General features: G+C 60.1%; 1 protein-coding gene across 1 annotated transcript in view; it reads right to left on the bottom strand.

The window, feature by feature from the left end:
* The window catches only part of tmem141 (transmembrane protein 141), a 34,824-nt gene extending 28,861 nt beyond the window's left edge, over positions 1-5,963 (bottom strand). Inside the window, exon 1 of the mRNA XM_038782429.1 lies at positions 5,817-5,963. Within this exon, the coding sequence (XP_038638357.1) occupies positions 5,817-5,870 (54 nt within the window). The 5' untranslated portion in view covers positions 5,871-5,963. The remainder of the gene's footprint in view (positions 1-5,816) is intronic.
* Between the last annotated feature and the right edge of the window lie 7,868 nt (positions 5,964-13,831).

Genomic DNA, 13,831 nt, shown 5'->3' with positions numbered 1-13,831 from the left:
GGGGGGATTTACCGGGTTGGGGGGGGATTTACCGGGTTGGGGGGGGATTTACCGGGTTGGGGGGGGATTTACCGGGTTGGGGGGGGATTTACCGGGTTGGGGGGTCACTTACCGGGTTGGGGGGTCACTGGGTTGGGGGGTCACTGGGTTGGGGGGTCACTGGGTTGGGGGGTCACTGGGTTGGGGGGTCACTGGGTTGGGGGGTCACTGGGTTGGGGGGTCACTGGGTTGGGGGGTCACTGGGTTGGGGGGTCACTGGGTTGGGGGGTCACTGGGTTGGGGGGTCACTGGGTTGGGGGGTCACTGGGTTGGGGGGTCACTGGGTTGGGGGGTCACTGGGTTGGGGGGTCACTGGGTTGGGGGGTCACTGGGTTGGGGGGTCACTGGGTTGGGGGGTCACTGGGTTGGGGGGTCACTGGGTTGGGGGGTCACTGGGTTGGGGGGTCACTGGGTTGGGGGGTCACTGGGTTGGGGGGTCACTGGGTTGGGGGGTCACTGGGTTGGGGGGTCACTGGGTTGGGGGGTCACTGGGTTGGGGGGTCACTGGTTTGGGGGGGTCACTGGTTTGGGGGGTCACTGGTTTGGGGGGTCACTGGTTTGGGGGGTCACTGGTTTGGGGGGTCACTGGTTTGGGGGGTCACTGGGTTGGGGGGTCACTGGGTTGGGGGGGTCACTGGGTTGGGGGGGTCACTGGGTTGGGGGGGTCACTGGGTTGGGGGGGTTACTGGGGTTTTGGAGGCTTACCGCGGTTTGGGTGGGGCTTACCAGGGAATGGGTTGGTTACAGGGGGCTGGATTCTCCCCTACCCGGCGTGACGGAGGGTCCCGTCGTTGGGGAGTGGCGCCAACCACTCAGGGGTCGGGCCTCCCCAAAGTTGGGGAATCCTCCCCACCTTTGGGGGCTAGACCCGCGCCGGAGCGGTTGGCACCAGAAGACTGGCGCAAAAAACCGGCGCCCACGGCTGTGGGGCTGGCTAAAAGGCTTTCGCCGGTCGGCGCATAGATGTGTGTTTCTCTTCCGCTTCCGCCATGGCAGAGGCCGTGGCAGCCGCGGAAGGAGAAAGAGTGCACCCAGGGCACTGGCCCGGAGTCTGAGCGGGGGGCCCCGATCGCGGGTCAGGCCACCGTGGGGGCACCCCCCGGGGTTCGATCGCCGCCCGCCCCCCCCAGGACCCCGGGGCCCGCTCGCGCCGCTGATCCGGCCGTTACAGAGGTGGTTCAAACTTCGGCGGCGGGAGAGGCCTCCCAGCGGCGGGACTTCGGCCTATCCGGGCCGGAGAATCACCGCAGGGGCCTCGCCGATCGGAGTGGCGAGATTCCCGCCACCGCCATTCCCGGGTGGCGGAGAATCTATACCACGGCGGGGGCGGGATTTTCGGCGGCCCCAGGAGATTCTCCGGCCATGCTGGGGGACGGAGAATTTCGGCCAGGGTGTGTGGGGTGGGGTTACAGGGTATTTGAGGGGGTTAGGGGTTGTTTGGGGGGTTACCCGGTGTTGGGGGGGGGGGTACCCGGTGTTTGGGGGGGCTACGGCGTGTCTGGGGGAGGGGGCCACGGCGTGTCTGGGGGAGGGGGCCTACGGCGTGTCTGGGGGAGGGGCCTACGGCGTGTCTGGGGGAGGGGGCCTACGGCGTGTCTGGGGGAGGGGGCCTACGGCGTGTCTGGGGGAGGGGGCCACGGCGTGTCTGGGGGAGGGGGCCACGGCGTGTCTGGGGGAGGGGGCCACGGCGTGTCTGGGGGAGGGGGCCACGGCGTGTCTGGGGGAGGGGGCCACGGCGTGTCTGGGGGAGGGGGCCACGGCGTGTCTGGGGGAGGGGGCCACGGCGTGTCTGGGGGAGGGGGCCACGGCGTGTCTGGGGGAGGGGGCCACGGCGTGTCTGGGGGAGGGGGCCACGGCGTGTCTGGGGGAGGGGGCCACGGCGTGTCTGGGGGCGGGGGCCACGGCGTGTCTGGGGGGCGGGGGCCACGGCGTGTCTGGGGGAGGGGGCCACGGCCTGTCTGGGGGAGGGGGCCACGGCCTGTCGGGGGGAGGGGGCCACGGCGTGTCTGGGGGAGGGGGCCACGGCGTGTCTGGGGGAGGGGGCCACGGCGTGTCTGGGGGGAGGGGGCCACGGCGTGTCTGGGGGAGGGGGCCACGGCGTGTCTGGGGGAGGGGGCCACGGCGTGTCTGGGGGAGGGGGCCACGGCGTGTCTGGGGGAGGGGGCCACGGCGTGTCTGGGGGAGGGGGCCACGGCGTGTCTGGGGGAGGGGGCCACGGCGTGTCTGGGGGAGGGGGCCACGGCGTGTCTGGGGGAGGGGGCCACGGCGTGTCTGGGGGAGGGGCCACGGCGTGTCTGGGGGAGGGGGCCACGGCGTGTCTGGGGAGGGGGCCACGGCGTGTCTGGGGGAGGGGGCCACGGCGTGTCTGGGGGAGGGGGCCACGGCGTGTCTGGGGGAGGGGGCCACGGCGTGTCTGGGGAGGGGGCCACGGCGTGTCTGGGGGAGGGGGCCACGGCGTGTCTGGGGAGGGGGCCACGGCGTGTCTGGGGGAGGGGGCCACGGCGTGTCTGGGGGAGGGGGCCACGGCGTGTCTGGGGGAGGGGGCCACGGCGTGTCTGGGGGAGGGGGCCACGGCGTGTCTGGGGGAGGGGGCCACGGCGTGTCTGGGGGAGGGGGCCACGGCGTGTCTGGGGGAGGGGGCCACGGCGTGTCTGGGGAGGGGGCCACGGCGTGTCTGGGGGAGGGGGCCACGGCGTGTCTGGGGGAGGGGGCCACGGCGTGTCTGGGGGAGGGGGCCACGGCGTGTCTGGGGGGGCCACGGCGTGTCTGGGGGGGCCACGGCGTGTCTGGGGGGGCTACGGCTTGTTTGGGGAGTCACGGGGGGGGGGGGGGGGGAGTGTCACGGGGGGGCGAGTGTCACGGGGGGGGCAGTCTCACGGGGGGGCCAGTCTCACGGGGGGGCCAGTCTCACGGGGGGGCCAGTCTCACGGGGGGGCCAGTCTCACGGGGGGGCCCAGTCTCACGGGGGGGGGCAGTCTCACGGGGGGGGGGCCAGTCTCACGGGGGGGGGCAGTCTCACGGGGGGGGGCCAGTCTCACGGGGAGGGGGGACGAGTCTCACGGGGAGGGGGGACGAGTCTCACGGGGAGGGGGACGAGTCACGGGGAGGGGGGACGAGTCTCACGGGGAGGGGGGACGAGTCTCACGGGGAGGGGGACGAGTCTCACGGGGAGGGGGGACGAGTTCACGGGGAGGGGGGAACGAGTCTCCACGGGGAGGGGGGACGAGTCTCACGGGGAGGGGGGACGAGTCTCACGGGGAGGGGGGACGAGTCTCAGGGGTGGGGCCGAGTCTCAGGGGGAGGGGGGACGAGTCTCACGGGGAGGGGGGACGAGTCTCACGGGGAGGGGCCGAGTCTCACGGGGGGGGGCCGAGTCTCAGGGGGAGGGGCCGAGTCTCAGGGGCGGGGGGACGAGTCACGGGGAGGGGGGACGAGTCTCACGGGGAGGGGGGACGAGTCTCACGGGGAGGGGGGACGAGTCTCACGGGGAGGGGGGACGAGTCTCACGGGGAGGGGGGACGAGTCTCACGGGGAGGGGGGACGAGTCTCACGGGGAGGGGGGACGAGTCTCACGGGGAGGGGGGACGAGTCTCACGGGGAGGGGGGACGAGTCTCACGGGGAGGGGGGACGAGTCTCACGGGGAGGGGGGACGAGTGTCACGGGGAGGGGGGACGAGTGTCACGGGGAGGGGGGACGAGTGTCACGGGGAGGGGGGACGAGTGTCACGGGGAGGGGGGACGAGTGTCACGGGGAGGGGGGACGAGTCTCACGGGGAGGGGGGACGAGTGTCACGGGGAGGGGGGACGAGTGTCACGGGGAGGGGGGACGAGTGTCACGGGGAGGGGGGACGAGTGTCACGGGGAGGGGGGGAAGAGTCTCACGGGGATGGGGGAAGAGTCTCACGGGGAGGGGGGACGAGTCTCACGGGGAGGGGGGACGAGTCTCACGGGGAGGGGGGACGAGTCTCACGGGGAGGGGGGACGAGTCTCACGGGGAGGGGGGACGAGTCTCACGGGGAGGGGGGACGAGTCTCACGGGGAGGGGGGGGAAGAGTCTCACGGGGAGGGGGGGGAAGACCACACGGGGAGGGGGGGGAAGACCACACGGGGAGGGGGGGGGAAGACCACACGGGGAGGGGGGGGAAGAGTCTCACGGGGAGGGGGGGAAGAGTCTCACGGGGAGGGGGGGGAAGAGTCTCACGGGGAGGGGGAAGAGTCTCACGGGGGTGGGTTACCGGGTGTGTTTGGGGGGGGTTACCGGGTGTGTTTGGGGGGGGGTACCAGGTGTGTTTGGGGGGGGGGGGGGTTTACCGGGTGTGTTGGGGGGGGGGGGTGGGTGGGTTACCGGGTGTGTTTGGGGGGGGGGGGTTACCGGGTGTGTTGGGGGGGGGTTACGGGTGTGTTGTGGGGGGTGGGGGGTGGGTTACGGGTGTGTTGGGGGGGGGGGTTACAGTGTGTGTTTGTGTGGGGGGGGGGGGGGGTGGGTTACCGGGGTGTGTTTGGGGGGGTTACCGGGTGTGTTTGTGGGGGGGGTTACCGGGTGTGTTGAGGGGGGGGCGTTACGGGTGTGTTGGGGGGGGGGGGGGGTTACCGGGTGTGTTGAGGGGGGGTTACTGGGTGTGTTGGGGGGGGTTACCGGGGTGTTGGGTGGGGGGGGTTACGGGTGTGTTGAGGGGGGGTTAACGGGTGTGTTGGGGGGGGGGGTTACCGGGTTGTGTTGGGGGGGGCGGCGGGGGTTACCGGGTGTGTTGTGGGGGGGGGGCGGGGTTACGGGTGTGTTTGGGGGGGGTTATCGGGTGTTGTGGGGGGGGGGGTTACCGGGTGTGTTTGGGGGTGGGGGGGGTTACTGGGTGTGTGGGGGGGGGTTTACCGGGTGTGTTTTGGGGAGGGGGGTACGGGTATGTTTGGCGGGGGAGGTTTACCGGGTGTGTGGGGGGGGTATACCGGGTGTGTGGGGGGGGGGGGTTACCGGGTGTGTTTTGGGGAGGGGTGTACGGGTATGTTTGGGGGGGGGGGGGGGTTTACCGGGTGTGTGGGGGGGGGGGGTTACGGGTGTGTGGGGGGGGGGGGTTACCGGGTGTGTTTGTGGGGGGGGTTACTGGGTGTTGGGGGGGGGTTACCGGGTGTGTTGGGGGGGGGGGTTACCGGGTGTGTTGGGGGGGGGGGTTTACCGGGTGTGTTGGGGGTGGGTTACCGGGTGTGTTAGGGGGGGGGGTTACCGGGTGTGTTGGGGGGTGGGTTACCGGGTGTGTTAGGGGGGGGTTACCGGGTGTGTTGGGGGAGGGGGGTTACCGGGTGTGTTGGGGGGGGGGGGTTACCGGGTGTGTTGGGGGGGGGGGTTACCGGGTGTGTTGGGGGGGGGGGGGTTACCGGGTGTGTTGGGGGGGGGGGGGGTTACGGGTGTGTTGGGGGGGGGGGGGTTACCGGGTGTGTTGGGGGGGGGGGGTTACGGGTGTGTTGGGGGGGGTTACCGGGTGTGTTGGGGGGGGGGGGGGTTACCGGGTGTGTTGGGGGGGGTTACGGGGGGGGGGGGGGGGGGGTTACCGGGTGTGTTGGGGGGGGGGGTTACCGGGTGTTAGGGGGGGGGGGTTACCGGGTGCATTTGGGGGGGGGTTACCGGGTGTGTTTGGGAGGGGGGGGGGGGGGGTTTACCGTGTGTATGGGGGGGGGGGGGGGGGTTACCGGGTGCATTTGGGGGGGGGGGGGTTACCGGGTGTGTTTGGGAGGGGGGGGGGGGGTTTACCGTGTGTATGGGGGGGGGGGGGGGGGGCGGTTACCGGGTGCTTCGCCGCCACCGATTCCTCCACTCGGCTCAGCCCCAGGTTGACCATCTCGGTATCCGGGAAAGTGCGGCCTGGAGTTCGCTGAACTGGAGGCGGTTGAATAAAACCCGGAGTGGAATCCGGGGCGGAAGCGGAGCGGGGAATGGGAATGTTGGCGAGGGGGAGTGTCAGACTTTACCACACGGCGCATGTGCTGCTTCTCTCTGTCAAGGCCCCAGCCCTGCCCGTCTGTGCCCTGCCCGTCTGTGCCCTACCCCTCCCCGGCTGTGCCCTCCCCGGCTGTGCCCTGCCCGTCTGTGCCCTACCCTCCCCGGCTGTGCCCTCCCCGGCTGTGCCCTGCCCGTCTGTGCCCTACCCTCCCCGGCTGTGCCCTCCCCGGCTGTGCCCTGCCCGTCTGTGCCCTACCCTCCCCGGCTGTGCCCTCCCCGGCTGTGCCCTGCCCGTCTGTGCCCTACCCTCCCCGGCTGTGCCCTCCCCGGCTGTGCCCTGCCCGTCTGTGCCCTACCCTCCCCGGCTGTGCCCTCCCGGCTGTGCCCTGCCCGTCTGTGCCCTCCCCGGCTGTGCCCTGCCCGTCTGTGCCCTCCCCGGCTGTGCCCTGCCCGTCTGTGCCCTACCCTCCCCGGCTGTGCCCTGCCCGGCTGTGCCCTCCCCGGCTGTGCCCTCCCCGGCTCTGCCCTCCCCGGCTCTGCTCTGCCCGGCTCTGCTCTGCCCGGCTCTGCTCTGCCCGGCTCTGCTCTGCCCGGCTGTGCCCTACCCTCCCCGGCTGTGCCCTCCCCGGCTGTGCTCTGCCCAGCTGTGCCCTCCCCGGCTGTGCGCTGCCTTGCTATGCCCTACCCTCCCCGGCTGTGCCCTCCCCGGCTCTGCCCTTCCCAGCTCTGCTCTGCCCGGCTGTGCCCTGCCCGGCTGTGCCCTGCCCGGCTCTGCCCTGCGCGGCTCGGCCCTGCCCGGCTGTGCGCTGCCCGTCTATGCCCTACCCTCCCCGGACTTGGCCCTCTCCGGCTATGCCCTCCCCGGCGGTGCCCTGCCCTGTCCGGCTGTGCCCTACTTGGCCCTGACCGGCGGTGCCCTGCCCTTTCCAGCTGTGCCCTACTTGGACCTCCCCGGCTATGCCCTGCCCAGCATCCGCAGTAATTTGCTTTCATCCAGTGAATACCAGACCAGGTACATTGTTGCTTTGCAGCCCTTTTGATTTACCTTAGCATCCGTGAATGGATTCTCAGGATTTCAGGGGGCCCCATTGTCACTGCTCAGGGTGAAGTTGCTTGAGCCGAGGGCACTACCCTGCAGCAATGTCCCAGGGCTGATCTTTCTAACTTAACCATGAATATATTCATTGACGCAACCTGTACTGCTCTCTGTGGAAGAGAATTCTTCCAAAGATTAATGACCCTCTGAGAAAATGAATTCCTCCTCACCTCCACCTTAAATGGAAGATCCCTAATTTTGAAACTGTGTCCCTGGTTCTTGATTCCCCACAGAGGAAACATCCTGGGGCTGGTTTAGCTCACTTGGCTAAATTGCTGGCTTTGAAAGCAGACTAAGCAGGTCAGCAGCACGGTTCGATTCCCGCACCAGCCTTCCTGGACAGGCGCCGGAATTACTAGGTTCCTCCAACTTCATTTGAAGCCTACTCGTGACAATAAGCGATTTTCATTTTTCATCCTCTCAGTATCTACTCTGTCAATCTTCCACAGAATCAGATTATCTCTCATTCTGCTAAACCCCAATGTGTATTCACCCAATCTTTCCTCATTAGACAGCCACTTCCTCCCATGAATGAACCTGGTGAACTGTGTCTGTTTCCAATGAAAGTATATCCTGTGGTGATATGCCTGTGAGCAATATCACAGATGGCTGGTGGTGCAACCTCCAACCAGCAGGTGGCAACTGGTCATGTGACAAGGCCCTCCAATATAAGTTGGGGCACATCAGGCATCGAGAGGCGTACAAGTGAACAGTTGTGCTAGGTGTAGCTCCAGAGGAGTACAGAAAACTCCATGATAACTTGCTCTGTAATGGATCACAATCTTACCACTTGTGATTCAATAAATGTGCTGGTTTGGACAAGTCAAGTCATTTGGTAGATTCCTTGCCAGACACCGAACATCAAACACAACGTATCCTCCTCAGTAAGGACCCACAACTGGACACAAATTTCTAGGTACGGTCCGACCAATGCCCTAGACAGTTCTACTTCATACTCCTACGTTTGTACTTTCACTTGTGCAATCACATCCTTGTAGTAATGCGTACCTTCAACTGTACACGTCTAACATCACCCTTGCCAGGAAGAGAAGCATAAAGTTTATTTAAAGGAGGGAGGAGTAATTGTGCCCTCTCCTGCACCTCCTATTCACACTTATAGATGCCTCAGTAAGTATCCCTCTCCAGCGTATTGGCTGGGAAATGGTTGATTGAGGGTATAAAATGAAGTTACAGGGGAGAAATATCAAAGGATGGGGGTACAGGAGAGCCTATGATGGCTTTTAGTATTCTGCTGCTTAATATCTAGCAATCCTGTGACTACAAAAACAGAAATTACTGGAAATAAACAACATGCTGCCTCAGTAAGAACCAGGTAAAGTTTAGATGTAAACAGGGGCTGGTTTAGCTCACTGGGCTAAATCGCTGACTTTTAAAGCAGACCAAGCAGGCCAGCAGCAAGGTTCGATTCCCGTACCAGCCTCCCCGGACAGGCGCTGGAATGTGGCGACTAGGGGCTTTTCACAGTAACTTCATTGAAGCCTACTCGTGACAATAAAGCGATTTTCATTTCATTTGATCAGGGCATGTGATCATAAATAGATTAAGATTCTCTCCATTAAAACTACTGTGCTGTTGGGGAAAGTAGGGAGGGGATCTTCCAACAAAACCTCATGACGATAGACAAAGCAATGAACAATTGCTGCATTGTTTTTTACACAGACACATATTATTTTTCCTGATTTGTCATATGGGGTTCAGGATGTACTAGCTAGATGGATAAAGAACTGGTTGGGCAACAGGAGACAGAGAGTAGTGGTGGAAGGGAATATCACAAAATGGAGAAAGGTGACTAGTGGTGTTCCACAGGGATCCGTTCTCAGGGACCACTGTTGTTTGTGATATACATAAATGATCTGGAGGAAGGTATAGGTGGTCTGATTAGCACGTTTGCAGATGATACTAAGATTAGTGGAGTTGCAGATAGCGAGGAGGACTGTCAGAGAATACAGCAAAATATAGATAGGTTGGAGAGTTGGGCAGAGAAATAGCAGATGGAATTCAATCCGGGCAAATGCGAGGTGATGCATTTTGGAGGATCTAATTCAAGAGCGGACTATATGGTCAATGGGAGAGTCCTGGGGACAATTGATGTACAGAGAGATCTGGGAGTTCAGGTCCATTGTACCCTGAAGGTGGCAACACAGGTTGACAGAGTGGTCAAGAAGGCATACAGCATGCTTGCCTTCATCGGACGGGGTATTGAGTACAAGAGTCAGCAGGTCATGTTAGAGTTGTGTAGGACTTTGGTTAGGCCACATTTGGAATACTGCGTGCAGTTCTGGTCGCCACATTACCAGAAGGATGTGGATGCTTTAGAGAGGGTGCAGAGGAGGTTCACCAGGATGTTGCCTGGTATGGAGGGTGCTAGCTATGAAGAAAGGTTGAGTAGATTAGGATTGTTTTCGTTGGAAAGACGGCGGTTGAGGGGGGACCTGATTGAGGTCTACAAAATTATGAGAGGTATGGACAGGGTGAATAGCAACAAGCTTTTTCCAAGATTGGGGATGTCAATTACAAGGGGTCACGATTTCAAAGTGAGAGGGGGAAAGTTTAAGGGAGATGTGTGTGGTGAATTATAAACCTAGTAATTCACACTGTGTTCCATTATATGTATTGTGTCCTTGTGGGCTCTGTATTCGAGCCGTTGCGCGGCTCTGCCCATAGGGGGAGATGAGGAGTTTGTACTGGGCTCCACCCTTGGCTCCACCCATGGCTCCTCCCACTAACCGGAAGTATAAAGCTCTGCAGTCGTGAGCCTGCTGCCAGTTCATCTCGTCGCAGGCAGGCTCTGTTGTAAGATTATTAAAACCACTGTTCACTTCCAATCACGTGTATTGTGAATTGATGGTCACATCAATGTGCGTGGAAAGTTTTTTACGCAGAGGGTGATGGGTGCCTGGAACGCTTTGCCAGCGGAGGTGGTAGAGGCGGGCACGATAGCATCATTTAAGATGCATCTAGACAGATATATGAACGGGCAGGGAACAGGGGGAAGTAGACCTTGGAAAATAGGGGACAGGTTTCGATAAAGGATCTAGATCGGTGCAGGCTTGGAGGGCCGAAGGGCCTGTTCCTGTGCTATAATGTTTCTTTGTTCTTTGTTTTGTATCAAACAGAATAAATTGTGGTTTGTAACAGCCCAAAGCTGCTGGGAGCCTGAAGCAAGAAGCATCTCACACATTGGACATGTGATGAGAACTTAATCCTTCTGAAATATTCATCGGTAGCACAGTATTCATCGGAAGCACTGTTGCTTCACAGCATCAGGGTCCCTGGTTCGATTCCCACTTGGGTCGTTGTCTGTGTGGAGTCTGCACGTTCTCTCTGTGTCTGCGTGGGTTTCCTCCGGGTGCTCCGATTTCCTCCCTAAAGTCCTGAAAGACGTGCTTGTTAGGTAATTTGGACATTCTGAATTCTCCCTGTGTGTACCCAAACAGGCGCCAGAATGTGGCAACTGGGGGCTTTTCACAGTAACTTCATTGCAGTGTTAATGTAAGCGTACTTGTGACAATAATAAAGATTATTATATCAAAGATTATCAGGTGGAATTTTTGTGATTCAGTTCTGAACAGATAAGGGTACAAAATTAAAGGGTATGATTCTAAAGGGATGCTGGAGAACAGGTGACATGTGCGGAGAAACCATCTTCAGCTACTTCATCAATGACCTCTCTTCCACCATAAGGTCAGAAGAGGGGATGTTTGCGGAAGACTGCGCAATTGATTGGATTTGTTTATTGTCACGTGTACCAAGGTACAGTGAAAAGTATTTTACTGCAAGCAGCTCAAAGATCATTAAGTACATGGGAAGAAAAGTACATTTGGGGCAGCAGGGTAGCATGGTGGTTAGCATAAATGCTTCACAGCTCCAGGGTCCCAGGTTCGATTCCCGGCTGGGTCACTGTGTGGAGTCTGCACGTCCTCCCCGTGTGTGCGTGGGTTTCCTCCGGGTGCTCCGGTTTCCTCCCACAGTCCAAAGATGTGCGGGTTAGGTGGATTGGCCATGCTAAATTGCCCGTAGTGTCCTAATAAAAGTAAGGGGGGGGGGGTTGTTGGGTTATGGGTATAGGGTGGATACGTGGGTTTGAGGAGGGTGATCATGGCTCGGCACAACACTGAGGGCCGAAGGGCCTGTTCTGTGCTGTACTGTTCTATGTTCTAAAAGGGAATAAAAGAAAATACATAATAGGGCAACACAAGATATACAACGTAACTACATAAGCATTGGCATCGGATGAAGCAGACATGGGTGTAGTGTTAATGAGGTCAGTCCATAAGAGGGTCATTTAGGAGTCTGGTAACAGCGGGGAAGAAGCTGTTTTTGAGTCTGTTCGTGCTTGTTCTCAGACTTCTGTATCTCCTGCCCGATGGAAGAAGTTGGAAGAGTGAGTAAGCCGGGTGGGAGGGATCTTTGATTATGCTGCCCGCTTTCCCCCGGCAGCGGGAGGTGTAGATGGAATCAATGGATGGGAGGCAGGTTTGTGTGATGGACTGGGCGGTATTCACGACTCTCTGAAATTTCTTGCGGTCCTGGGCTGAGCAGTTGCCATACCAGGCTGTGATGCACCCCATCATTCTACCGTAATCCATGTCCCTATCCAATCGCCACTTGAAGGTCCCTAATGTGTCCGACTCAACTATTTCCACAGGCAGTGCATTCCATGCCCCCACTACTAGGTTGCACATTTGGTGGCTCCCGCTCAGGTCGGACCTTTGGACCTTTTCCCCCGATTTTTTACCAGACTTGATTTGGAAAATTGAGGGTAGAGGCAATTGTCGATTGGATTCCCACATCGCTGCATGGAGAGGCGGACTAGAAGTGCTAGCAAAGGAAGAAACAGATGAACAGAGAAGGCTTGAGCTGAACCTGCAGCGGCGGAAAGCATGGCGGATGACTGGAGTCCTGGCTTGTAGACCCATTGGTCAACGGAGCAGCTGATGCAATTTATCCAGGAGGGCTTCACCAAGCAGAGGCAGGAATGCTTGGACCTGATTAAAGAATCAATTGCACGGCTGGAGCTCAGATTGGATGCTCAAGATCGGGTGATCCATAAAGCAGAGAAGGCGCTGGCTGAGAAGGAGGAACATCAAACTGCGGTGGAGTTGGAGGTGGAGATGCTGAGAGACCAGCAGAAAAGGCTCCAGGAGAAGGTGGAGGACCTAGAGAATAGATCCCGTCGGCAGAACCTGAGAATCGTCGGTCTTGCGGAGTGGTCCAAAGGAGCGGACGCTGGGGCATACATTGCGGGCATGTTCGAGATGTTGTTGAAGGATGGGACGTTCTCCCGATCCCTTGGAGGTGGACAGGGCCCATTATGCGCTCGCAAGGAATCTGTAAGGGGGGGGACCTCGCCCGAGGGCAACGATGGTGAGATTCCACAGGTACTTGGGCAAGGAGTGTATTTTGCAGTGGGCCAGGCAGACATGGAGCTGTAAATAGGAGAACAGTATCGTGCGGATCTATCAGGACCTGAGTGCAAAGGTGGTCAGGAGAAGAGCGGGGTTCAATCAGATAAAGTTGACCCTTTTTAAGAAAAAGGTGAAGTTTGGACTGCTGTATCCGGCACGTCTCTGGGTCACGTATGAGGGGCAACATTTTTATTTCGAGTCGCTCGAGGAAGCGATGGGCTTCACGAAAAGGAAAGGACTGGTGGCGGACTTAGGACTTTGAACTTTGCTGCAACGTTCACGTCAAAAACTTTTCTTGTTTTTTTGTTTTTTGGACGTTATTTGTAATGCCTTCTGTATTGATTTCGGGCCAGTTGCAAAGCCGAGTGAGTTAAAGTCTACATTTGCACTGATGGGGGATTGAGGTGTGTTTGTCAGATGCTGGCAAACTGTTTGATCTTCTGTTTGATCTTTTCTTTGTTTATCGTTTTTTTTTCTAGGGCAATTGTGTTGGGACTGGTTTTTCGTTTGAGTATGTGTGTATGAGTTGGGGGGGGGAGGGAACAATAGGTGGGAGAATGTCTGGCGCCATGGGCGGGGGGTCACCAAGCTAGCTGGGCGGACTAGCTCACGGAAGCGCAGTGGGGGATGAGCAGGTGTTATGCTTGTCGAAGGGGTCGGTTTACATTATGCTGTTACTGGGGGGGGGAGGGTGGAAGATGTTCTGCTGACGAGGGAGGGACTGTTGCTGAGTGACAGAAAGGAGGTCGGGAACGGAAGCTGCCTGGGGGCGGGCCGGTGGAGGCGTGGGGCGCCACCTGGAGACTGGCCCAAGAAAGGTGATGGCTGATCGGTGAAGGGTGCCCCCCCCCCCCCACCTAGGCTGATCACCTGGAATGTAAGAGGACTAAATGGCTAAATGGGCCGGTTAAAAGGGCATGTGTTCGCGCATCTGAGGGGACTGAAGGCGGACGTGGTAATGTTACAGGAGATGCACCTTAGAATGACTAATCAGATCAGATTAAGGAAGGGATGGGTCGGACAGGTTTTTCACTCAGGTCTGGACCTGAAGACAAGAGGGTCGCGATCCTGATTAATAAGCGAGTGGTGTTTGAGGCGGGAAGAATAGTTTCAGATGTGGGAGGTCAGTACATTATGGTCAGTGGGAAACTGGAGGGGGTGCAGGTGGTACTAGTAAGTGTGTATGCGCCAAATTGGGATGATGTAGAGTTTATAAAGAGGCTGCCAGGGAAGATACCGGATCTAGATTTGCATAAGTTGATCATGGGGGGGAAACTTCAACACAGTTATTGACCCTGGTTTAGACCGGTCGAGCTCAAAGACGGTCAGGGTGCC

This window comes from Scyliorhinus canicula, chromosome 21 (assembly GCF_902713615.1).
Source record: "Scyliorhinus canicula chromosome 21, sScyCan1.1, whole genome shotgun sequence".
Lineage (NCBI taxonomy): Eukaryota > Metazoa > Chordata > Chondrichthyes > Carcharhiniformes > Scyliorhinidae > Scyliorhinus > Scyliorhinus canicula.
The sequence above is the reverse complement of the archived record's forward strand: the minus strand, read 5'-3'. Positions and strand labels throughout refer to the sequence as shown.